The following is a 12,127-nucleotide window of genomic DNA, read 5'->3' as shown; positions in this document are numbered from 1 at the left end:
TGAGTGAACATGTGAAGCATACACACAAAAGCTCATAGCAATAACAAATTTAGTTGGTCTCTAAGTTGCTACTGGAAGGAATTTTTAAATTTTGTTCCGACTATGGCAGACCAGCACGGCTACCTACCTGTAACTTTGCATATCTGTGTTTTTGTTTGTTTTAGGTACACGTTGTTCTTCGTACTGTATCCAATGGGAGTTTTAGGAGAATTGCTCACAATATATGCTGCTCTGCCCTATGTCAGACGGTCCGACTTGTTTTCAATTAGTTTACCTAACAAATACAATTTCTCCTTTGACTACTATACATTCCTGATCTTGACTATGCTATCTTATATTCCACGTAAGTATAGCACTAAGTTAAATGCTTCCACCCTTGAGATCTGTAGCTGTTAAGACTAAAAGCAGTTTAAAATGCCTGGAAACATATTTTAGCTGTACATGTTTCAGTGTTCTAGAATGAGCAAGCATTATAAAAGGTGGGTTTTCAACAGTGAAAAATAGCAGTAAATTTAAATGCACAGATCCTGCATTACTGAGGCATAGAACAAAAGCAAGTTTTTGAACTATGTTATAATAGTTTTAAAAGCTGATTTCCCTCAGGCACTTGTGGAATTCTTGTTTCCCTTTAGTTTACCTATAGCCATCTTTTTCTATTCTCTCCCTCTTCTTATATTCAAATTAGGGGATGAAAGCAAAAGAGAATATATATTTGTTTCAAGAGTGCTGGTTGCAACTGATCTTTTTTTTCATGTTTTGAAAGAAGACTTTGGGTTTTAGCTTTGTTTTCTCTTTCATGTAATAGAGCATAACAAGTTTTTGAAGCCTAGCTTTTGTGATAGAAATGAAAAATTCATTTAATCCCGTGCTGGCATATTTGCCTGTACAGATATTTTTATCATAGTTATCATCTATTAAAACTCAAAAACTGTCATGACCACATGACAAATGTACACATTGCAAAATGTACAAAAGCCCTTAGATGAGGCTCTCTTTCGTGCATTTCATTCTAGTGGTTTCCTAAGGTCAGCTTGAGCGCACAAGCTTCACATTGTGCAATAGAACTGCAAAAATAATTGGGTACATAGAGTGACCAGTGAAAGTTGCAAATTTTATTGGGCTTTCAAGGAAAGATGATACTGAAAGATACATTGCTGTATTTGTGCATGTATCTTACCAAATCAATATTTTCTCACAGCAAGATCCAGTGTCATTTGAGCAGAAAATTAATGCATCTGTTTGTTTCACAGAGCTATCTCAGCTTCTGTGTTTGTGTAAAAAATATTTTTGTTTTAACCAAGTTCTGGTATAGAATAGAGAGGTATACAAATGAATATGATATTATAGAATTGACTAGCTGGCTAAGTAGTGGGCAACAGAGACACTCTGACTGCGTCTAAAGGTAGAGCAATGAGTGTTACTTGAATAACCACTTACATACTAATTATTACTGGTGCACCAATAATTATACTTAGCATTTATAGTAAAATAAAATATGTCATAGTTCTATGCTAGGCTTTGGGGGGGGAATGTTGTATGCGTTCTCTTTCAAAGCACTTTGTAGAAATCACCTTGCCATTAAGTTGAGCATTGTCATGTACAATGTTTCATACATTATATCTTGCAATTAAAAATGGACAGAAGGGAAATGGCTTCATGGTCCCTTGGTTGACAAGTAAACAATCTTGTATTTTTTTTGGGGGGGGGGGTTCCCTCCACTTCATTAAAAGAGAGCAGGAAGTATATGTTTGGCTTTGGGGGCACTGATATACATGTGAAAGCCCTGGAATACATGATATTAAATTGTGTGTAAGTTAAAAAAATACTAACTTTTATTTACATAATTGTTTTCTGTTTTTCAGTCTTCCCTCAGCTGTATTTTCATATGATACATCAGAGAAGAAAAGTACTTTCCCTTCCTGAAGAACACAAGAAATCTGAGTAATCACAGCTTTTGTTCACAGCTGTGCATATAGATACACATGTTTCAAATGTTTATAAATAATACAGAGTATTAAAATGAGTTTTCAAAACAAAAAAGTTTGATAACCTACTAAGGATATCTTTCCACACTGATATTTATTTTAATTTTTAATTTTTAAAACATTGCTCTGTGAAACTGCATTTTTGGCATGTATCTTACCAAATCAGTGAAACACTTATTCTTTTATTTTACCTTTTAATTTATTTATTAAAAACTTGCATTATAATGTCCTTATATTGATGGTATGAGTGATAACAATAATTGTGGTGCCTGAATTAGGATTCCTTTATTCCTTTTTTAAAAATTGCATGCTAGATACTTACATGTATTGTTGTAAATAGAATGCTTTTGACAGTTTTCTAGAACTGCCAAGGGCAGACTAATGAAGTCCCACAAAAGACTTTTCTGACTCTAGGTCTGGATGAGGTGATAATCCTAGCAATTCAGGGCACAAACTTAGAGAGAGAGCTGCATTACAATGATTGCAGCAGTAACTCATTGTACTTGCACAACTGATTTTTTCCCTCGAGAGTGGGGCCTTAAAAATAGTGCAGTGTTGCACAAGAGCATTGTTCTATAGGTGCAACTTAATCTTATTACCTCAAGCTGGGATGTTTTCCTGCTGTTCTTGAATGCTCTTTTTACTTGTTTTCTTGAAAATGAAGGCCCAGTTTTATTGAAATACTCAAAATATAACTAATTTGTAATTGACCTGGATGCTACTTGAGAACTTTTTATGGCTTTGAATTAGCTGTCCAAATACATCAAGTAGCATTTGGCAAGCATAAGCAGATATATTTTCAGCATCTTGACAAGTTATCTAAAAAGCCTTTTCTTAAAATGAGCTTGTTTTTAAAGTTTTAAATGTTTTCAAAAGCATCATTAATTTTGTGTCCGAAAAGTGATTTTAATGCTAGTAAATTCAGCTTACTTCAAAGCTTATTTAGAGAATGGCTTTTTTATAATGGAACCAGGTGAACATTTTTTATTAAATAACTTGAACACACTGGGACAAAATACAGCTTGTTCTTTATGCACTTCTTGTTTCCCAGTTATACTGGAAAAACATTAAAAAATTCACCAATTCTTAAAATGACCTAGGATTCCTTCTCTTTAAAGATAGCTAAACTTTAACCTTTAGCTCAGCTGGTACCAAAAGAAAATAAATGATTCATCATTTTATTGTTGTGTCTTTGGGATCCTATGAAGAATATCAGTGCATCAAAGTTGTTCATGCTTCCTGCAGAGTGAATCATAGAAACTGTTATGGTCTAACTTAGATATTCACTATTTAACTTTATTCCTATCCTATAACTGAGTGGTATCCAGGATTTTTCACATTCATTCAATGTCCAATTCATTTCACATCACACTATCACATGCTTTTGTTCTGCTGCGTTTAGAAAGACAAAAAAAGAGAATTGACTCATTTCACTACTTTGGCATTCCTGTTAATCATCTTGAGTTAAGATGCACTCCTCTTGCAGTCAGCTCTGTTATTTCCTTCCATTCTGATATCCACTGCCATTGTGTTGTTAAAAGAGGTTTCTCATGAACCAGCTCAGCCCACTGGTTCCATCGACCAACACGTAGCTTGGATCCTGCAATTGCCCACAGCAGTTTGAAACCCATGGGTGCTGCCTGGCTTTTTTTTTTTAAAAAAAAAAAAAGGTTTCTCATTGTAAAATCTATAACAGTTTGGCATTAAGCAGCAGCTTATAGTCAATGGTTAGAGCTTACATTGTAGAGAAAGTGTGAGTACACCACCATGATATAGTTTTGAGGGAGAACAAGGGTTTCACATTAACCCGTTTATTGTACATGCCCTTATATGAATTTTCCCACAGAACACTACCATTCTAGGCTATGATGGTTGCAGGTTGAGTATGAGCCTTGCAAGTATAATTGGGAAAAGAATCTTAATGTTCCCCATGTAGGTAACTTTGCATATGGTATCCTAGGAAAAGGTAAAAGCTATGATATATCTGCATTATAGGAGCCCAGCAGGACAAAGCAGCAACGCTCCTGTAATTATAAGGGCTTTAGGTACACAGAGAGTGGTTGTCTCTTGCTTGTGCTCAGCATTCATCTTCCTGGCAGGGAGGGAATCGAAACAAACTACAGAGTTCTTTACCACTAGCCAGATGCTGCTTCTGGTCAAGTAATGTCCATCAGTACAACTTAGTTCTGCCAAAATCAGCTTCTAACCTTTGCTGCAGCACTTAAGGGCTGCTTTACATTGTCTGTGGCAACAAATTTCATTTATTTGTGATTCACATCTGAAGTCTGTCCTGCCTCCCAAACACATATACTCACTATCACAGTCATGTGGCTGAATGCACACTGTTATCACATGCACAAATTTAACTGTATCCTAACTTTCTTCCAAGGGCGCGGGTGGCACTGTGGGTTAAACCACAGAGCCCAGGACTTGCCAATCAGAAGGTCGGTGGTTTGAATCCCCGCGATGGGGTGAGCTCCCGTTGCTTGGTCCCAGCTCCTGCCAACCTAGCAGTTTGAAAGCACGTCAAAGTGCAAGTAGATAAATAGGTACCGCTCTGGTGGGAAGCTAAACGGTGTTTCCGTGCACTGCTCTGGTTCGCTAGAAGTGGCTTAGTCATGCTGGCCACATGCTGGCAACCCCAGAGTCGGCCACGACTGGACCTAATGGTCAGGGGTCCCTTTACCTTAACTTTCTTCCAGGTGAAACAGTTTCCAGGTGAAACAGTTTCTCAGGTCACTGCAGTAGTCCTTTGTCCAGTTAAATATTTGTGAATTTGTGTAGAATCAGTTGTGAGCATATTTTGTAAGCTGCTTTGAAAGCCTCTCGGGGACCATAACATAGGTTATAATTTTTAAAATAAATCTGACTATAGCTTGATAAGACATACTTTTTTGGCATTTATGTGAAGTTCTGCCCCAAGTTGCATAGCTCTTTGTTATTAATTTATGCTGGTCCAAATTCTATATTCTTGGAGGGTTCTGGGCACGCGTTCCTTTTCAAGCACTCATTTGACCAGAGCCTCTTAAAACTTTTGGCTCTGTAGCCGTTACTTTTCCATTCCACTTCATTCTGTCAATAGTCTGCTGTGTCCCAGTTTTTCTGTGCTTTCCCAAGATACAAAGGCCATTTGATCTTCTACTGGTAAAACTCTGCTTTTGAGGCTTATTGTTACTATCACACACAACAACCTATGTCTAGTAAAGCACAAGAATTGCCATCCGGTTCACATGACCAGTCCCAACTTACACATCTTTTTACCCTTAAAAATCCTCAGTATATCTTTTTTCATAAAATGTTGGCTGTTATTAAATGTGTGAATGAGACATTTTCTATATTGCCACATCACCACAGCTTCATCCTGCACCTACAGTACTCTTGTAACATTTAAAGGCCTAGTTCCCAATAATACTTTCTGTGCAATCATTTACCTAGACACAATCATGGCTGAAGAGCAGATAGTAAGAAACTGTGCATTCAGCCCAATTTATATATTTAAATATATAAATATTACAGCAGTGCTGTGTGATGAAGCCATGGAAAAAGAACTTTTCTCTGCTGTAACCTTTTGGTCGTCATATTTCTGTAAAACAGGAAGGTGAAACATTGCTCAGTTAGGTTTACCTGTTGCTATACCCAAGGCCTTGCTAGTCAGCTTGATGTGTACTTGTAACAGTTTTGTATTTTAATATCTATTACTTCCCCTCCCAAAATGGATTGCTCACTTGGTATTTACTTCACTCAGCCTGTTCAATTTCCTATCCTTAGCGTGGCCTTTCCTCTGTGATACACCTTAATTGTAGAAGAGTTAATCTGATACCTTTTTACGCCACTCATTAGCAACACTGTGAATTGGGAAGAGTTTGAGCACAACCTCCAGACAATTTGTGAAGGCCAGAAAAGTTGATGCGGCTGGATGTAGATTCTGATACGTGGGTGTAGGGAGAGAGAGATGCTTGAGGCAATATAGCTTTTTGATAGCTTGCAGATGTCGTAAAAGCTAGAGAATTCAACAAGCTTTATCCTGAGAATTTGAGATAGAATTGGCCCTTTGAAGTGAAAGTGGCCATAGGGTGAGAAATCTAATAGATAAATAACCTGACATTTAAATAATGTTTAAATGAAATTTAAAGTTCTCTGTAAGCTTTAATAATTTACACAACATACTATGGGCCAAGATTATTTGTAAAAGATAGTGGAAAACTAGGCTTCTAGGACAACTAGTTGCTGCTAAAACAATCAGACATGCCCCTTTTGAAACTATGTTGTGGGCGAAGCCCAGTTACTGCTGCCGACTGCTTCACTGACTCAGGATGGGATATTTAAGCCATACTCTTTCCATACTGGTACATTCAGAACTGGCACTGTGGCAGAGAGAGTTCTGAGCTAGAATTGGTCGTATCAAGCTCACTCTAAAATGGTGGACAATCAATTTCAAATTAGAAGTTTATTTGTGGAGTACATATTATACAGTCCTCCAGTTCTTACCGTTAGCTGTCAAACTCACTTCCTCAAGGTACTGCTGTGGAAGGCTCCTCTGCATAAGGGGAAGGAATTGCAACACTCATTTTCTGACATCTATTGGTTGGGCTTCTCACTGGACTATTCTCACAGACTTTTCACATTAATCCTGGCACAAATAGATGAATAGAAAAAAGGGGGTATACCCAGCCAGTTAAATGGAAAACAAATGACTAATCAATGGAAAACTTGTACCAGCAGTCAAATATGAAAATTAACCAGAAGCAGTACTAAAAAGGAAGTGGGATCTCTAAGATGAGACCAATAAATTGAAGAGTAGAATTATTAGACCTCTACTGTTTATGAGGTGGCATTTGCAGTTTCTGTGCACCAGGTCCACCTGCCTGGGTTGTTGCACATGTGTTCCAGTAATTCATGGATAGATGCTGCCAGCTGATACGGTTTGTAGCTGAGTTTTTACAGAATGTTACTGAAGAATCAGCAAATTACTCCTGCTTTATTCTAAAGCTGCCTTCTCAAAATGCATGTAACGTTCTGATGAGTATTTTTAATTAAAAGCATCCTCAGGAGGCAATTGGAACGGGAATAGTATGCGGGAAGACAGCATTTAACCTATGCCTTGCAGACTATTTTGCGACTAAGAATTGCTCCCCTCAATTTCCCTTTCCACTTTAGGATGAAAACATGCAGTTACCAGTTTTTTCACAGATTGGATGAGGGGGCAGGGGGAAGCAGCAAGGGGAGAAAATTAATGAACTTTTTGTGAAAGGGTTAAGGAGGAAAACATTTGTTAAATGACTACAAGGTGTACTTAGGTTTCCAACTCAGACTTGTTACCAGGACTTGAATTATTTACGTGCTAAGTCAAAAATAGTTTTCCAGTGCCTTAGACTATCACAGAAGGTAGAGCAGTGTAGTAAACAAAATAGAACTGAAATTGCTGCTGTTGCACTACAGCCTCTCAATCAGGCTGAGCAAACAATGATAACTCGTGGGTCAGTGAATGCCATGTGTGTGCACTGCTGATTTTCTTGTGCACGTGGATTGTTCCCCAGCTCATTGATTGAAAAGGCAAGCTGGTGGACTTAGGTCTCTATAGGCATGTCAAATCGTTGTAGAGTGCCTAGGGCATGATCAGTGTGATTCTGAGACTACCTTACAAATGGCTTATTTAGGTTATCTGTATTCCGTGTACTGTATGTTTCTCTGAAGATAAAAATCCATGGTAATTAATAGATCCACTTCTGTAAATAAGCTCCCTTTAAAAAAGAAAGGAAGCATAACATGAACAGTCCCTAAAGTGAGTTTTGTCTCTAGTCTGAAAGTCTGCATAATGTTTATCTGAGTTGACAATGTAACTATTAAGATTACTTGCCTTATTCTTAATTCCTATAAAGACAATCTTTAGAATGTGAATTAGGACAGAAGTATTGACATTTTAATACACTTATTACTTCGTTCATAATGCAAGTTCAAGATTCCCTGCCCCCCTTTGATTAGAAATGAACACTTAACTTTGAAGTATATATTTTCAGATGTACTTTACCAAGTTGTTCATGGAGCTGTGTGTGGAGGGGGTGTCAGCCTTTTTTTATACAGCACAGAAAATTCCTCACATTGTTGTTATAAATTTCTCTTATGCATGTATGGCAAAACCACAGCATATTTGCTCACACCATGGTGGTCTGTGTGATGTACATAATATCTACTTAAACAAGGTATCTAGTAGCTTTTATGTGTTAACTTTTAGTTCCTTCGAAGTCTGGAATTACATTTGAAGAGACTACAGTATTCCTTACCACAAGATAAAAAATTCTTGAGAAATCCTGTTGCAAAATAAATTGCACATATGGCACATACTTCTATTAAATAATTTCATTTCACAAAAGAGGTTGGCATTTGTGTGGGTCAGTTTACAAAGTTATTGTTAAGTTTCAGATAATTCATTGATACATTACTGGGTTTTTATGCATTGTCATCTTGTGGAATTTGATAAAACGTAATCTTTTGTACTTTTTCTATGTTGTAAGAAATACTATTGTTATTTTATAAGTAATTTACAATGTTCATGTTTTCACGTGTTTTGAAATTTAATATTACTGGGGGCTCTGAGAGAACTTTTTATGCATGTTTAAAAGATATTCCTACCTTATATGTAGAGAAATGGTTTCTATGTATATTGTATTTGTGCAGCCTCCCCTCCCCCCAACTATTGCATTATGAAATAAATTAGTTGTGTCTTCCTACACATGGAGTACTGGCACTTGATATTTAAGCACTGTAGTCTAAAATATTATGAATACTCAGACTAAAGATGTGGTATGGTAATAATTTTCTACATCCATTAAAGGCAGAGTATTTATGTCGTTTTGTCAGTTGTGGGGTCCTCATGTGAAATGTTGAAACCAGTACTTCAAAGGCCTTATAGTTTGTAATAGAAATTATTCATCCTAGTAAGCAAACTGAAGCTAGGATGTTTACCCTGTGCTCTTCTTGGTGTACGATGGTGATGATTCCGCTTATTTGTAGAAGTGGCTGCTTTTAGCCTCCAAATAAAAGCTATATGTGTCAAAATGCTTAGATAAAAATAAGGCACTTCTACACAGCAGTTTATTGGGGACTTGGTGCTACTCATGAATGGAGGTTTTGTACAGTATCCACATGATTACTATTATCAAATGAGCAGCCTATACTTTTTGCCATTTAACCCAGTTTTCACCCTACCGTGGACTATCTTTTAGTATAAAAAAACTTATTCATCTGCAGTCTCTGCTGGTGTGGAAGCTCCTTAGGGTCTGTTTGGTTTTTGGCAGGTGGTTTGTCTTGCATGTGATGTTTTATTAAGTATTCTGTATCTCCACAACCCCTAACTGTTGCCACCTCCTCTTTTCTGACAATGATTGTTCCCATGATATAGTCAAATTCTTGAAATTAGGAGATATCCACCCTTAAGAAGGGTTGCCACTTCTTACGCAGCAAAAAGGAATCAGCTGCAAAATCTGGGTATGGTCTGCACATGCATGAGGCTACCACGTTGCCAAAGCCTAGCTGGTCTGGTTTTCATCCATGCCTGAATGAGAGGCCACTTGAGAACCACAAGTACACTAGGCTGGGTTCTGTGATGTCAGAAAAAAAAACAAGAAACTGCATGCATTTTCCATGAATATAATCTTCTAAAATCATCATAAATATTACACAGATAGAGACTCTTATATTTTTCATGCAGACGAGGCAGACTCAGTTACACCTGACCAACTGTTCACTCCCAAATGTTGGTAGTATATTCCTTCCCTTCAACTGCTGCAACATGGCTAGAGACAAAAACGGGGTGTGCCAGGGGCAGATCGGGCCAAGTGTGCCCATTCTCCCATGCTGTGAAATGCTCTTCCATGACAGATTTGGCAAGTATCCTCTCTGCCAACCTTCAGAAATCTCTATAAGATTTTTTGTTTGTGTTAACAGGCATATTCAGTGGTTTAAACTTTTTAAGATGAGCCAGTGATTCTTGCAATTATTCTGTATTTTTATGGGATTTTATTCTTCTGGAAATTTTGTTATACACCACCCTGATATTTATGTGAGAGGCAGTTTATAATCTGTTTTATATATAGAAATGAAAAAACCCTAACAACTCATTTCCAATGATAGGAAATTGTAAAAAGAAAGACCTGGAGAAGGGGGTGGAAGAAGAAAGGAAATATATCACTGCTCTCTTTTTTTCTGCCCCATGACTCACTGTACACCTTCAGATCCTATACTTTGTTTCTTCCCATTCCCGTCCTGTTCCCCACTACTCTGTTAATCAATTAAATTTGCAGATAAGACAATCGTTCTGAAGCAGAAAGTACATTTTCTTTGCTTTTTAGGTGATTCATGCATGTGTTGTAGGAGGCATTGTCTTGGAAAAGTCATTTTCCCTTGTGAAATGTAATTTTTAAAAGTAGTAAAATATAATACATTATAAAATTGCTGCCTGATTAATTGGTCATATTTTAATTGGTCAGCATGTTAAAGATAGTAATATAAACATGAGAACATTCCATGTATGCTTAAACAGCTGATGCAAGAACTTAATTGGTATAAATAAAAGAGACAAATAGCTAAAGCCACATTTACTGTGGTTTTACTTTGCAAAATGTATATCCTCTCTAGGTGCTGCAGCAATGTCTTAGGATACAATCCTAACCACTGTCACTATGTGGAATGGAGTGATGGGGCCTCTGCTACATCTGCAGCCATGCAGACTGTGGGAGGGAAAGGGGAAACAGGTAGATTCCTACACTGGTCTGGATTTTAACCTGGATTTCCTCATACCTGGTCTGACACTTTTAACACTTCACTACTCTCTCTCTTCCAGGTGTTTGGTTAACTTTTGTGGAAGGGGCAGGAAATGAAAAGTGCTATTTATTAGAATGCTGACAATACTACTAATTAGGATGATGGCATTTCTTATTAGCTGACACTTCTTAGTTTACTGTATCAATTTTTTTGTTATGAAACTCCTTGCCTTCCTCAGTGACAATGTGACCCATTTCCATTGCCACCATTCTCTTAGAATACCTTTAAAGCCTTGTAGTTTGGTATAATAGGTCCAGATGTGTGATAGGCACAAACATTGGAGAAAGGATGAAAGATTAAGCATAATTATTTAATGGAAATTATGTACATAAGAGAATACTGATATTTACATTGGAGTCTTTAATGTTTTTAAATGTAGCTGACTATACCATCTAAGTGGCTTTTAAAGGTAAAGGTAAAGGTACCCCTGCCCGTACGGGCCAGTCTTGACAGACTCTAGGGTTGTGCGCCCATCTCACTTAAGAGGCCGGGGGCCAGCGCTGTCCGGAGACACTTTCTGGGTCACGTGGCCAGCGTGACATTGCTGCTCTGGCGAGCCAGAGCCGCACACGGAAACGCCGTTTACCTTCCCACTAGTAAGCGGTCCCTATTTATCTATTTGCACCCGGGGGTGCTTTCAAACTGCTAGGTTGGCAGGCCCTGGGACCGAACAACGGGAGTGCACCCCGCCGTGGGGATTCGAACCGCCAACCTTTCGATCGGCAAGCCCTAGGCGCTGAGGCTTTTACCCACAGCGCCACCCGCGTCCCGGTAAGTGGCTTTTACCTCAGGCCAAATTCCTTAAACCTCCCAAGCTAAATTCCCTCACACACTGGTCCGGCTACTTGGTATAATACACTTCTGACTGACCCAAAATTTCATCCATGTTTACTTCTGGGAGCTTGGACAGTTTAGCTGACTTTAAAAAAACAACAGTACTTGTGTAGTAATCTTCAGATAGGACCATTATACAAGGCAGCATTTTAGCCTAAACACTTGTGATAATGAGCTTAAAACTCAGGCCTCCATAATCCATGTTCACCTCAGTTTTCTCTGCCTCTCACTTCCCTCTTCAGCTGTCTTCCCACACTGCCTTTCCCAATTGACATTCCTCACTGAAAATCATCTGATTGACAGTTAACTGTCCAGAACCTCCAACCATTCAGTGTGTTGTCTCCCAGACAAATCAGAATTAATTTATCTTATCCAAGCCTTGTCTAAAAACATTAAAAGCAATCATCGTATTTTTCTTTCACCAAGCAGGTTCTGCTAAACAGACCTTAAATGGGAGCATAAGCCCAAGGCCTCAAACTTTATACTCT

At 38.0% G+C, this 12,127-nt stretch overlaps 1 protein-coding gene and 1 long non-coding RNA gene across 2 annotated transcripts in view; one reads left to right on the top strand and one right to left on the bottom strand.

Annotated features, from left to right (window-relative positions):
• The window catches only part of HACD2 (3-hydroxyacyl-CoA dehydratase 2), a 25,451-nt gene extending 16,738 nt beyond the window's left edge, over positions 1 to 8,713 (top strand). The window contains exons 6-7 of the mRNA XM_083491419.1: positions 165 to 343; positions 1,863 to 8,713. Of these exons, the coding sequence (XP_083347545.1) occupies positions 165 to 343; positions 1,863 to 1,945 (262 nt within the window). The 3' untranslated portion in view covers positions 1,946 to 8,713. The remainder of the gene's footprint in view (positions 1 to 164; positions 344 to 1,862) is intronic.
• Positions 655 to 12,127, bottom strand: LOC310701243. The gene is made up of 3 exons (XR_014522955.1): positions 11,848 to 12,127; positions 1,558 to 9,583; positions 655 to 1,432 (listed from the first exon to the last, which is right to left on the bottom strand). It is a non-coding gene; the product is annotated as an uncharacterized lncRNA (long non-coding RNA).

Source organism: Podarcis liolepis, assembly GCF_965112155.1.
Source record: "Podarcis liolepis genome assembly, chromosome: 1".
Taxonomy (NCBI): domain Eukaryota; kingdom Metazoa; phylum Chordata; class Lepidosauria; order Squamata; family Lacertidae; genus Podarcis; species Podarcis liolepis.
This window is presented reverse-complemented; position numbering and strand designations above follow the sequence as displayed.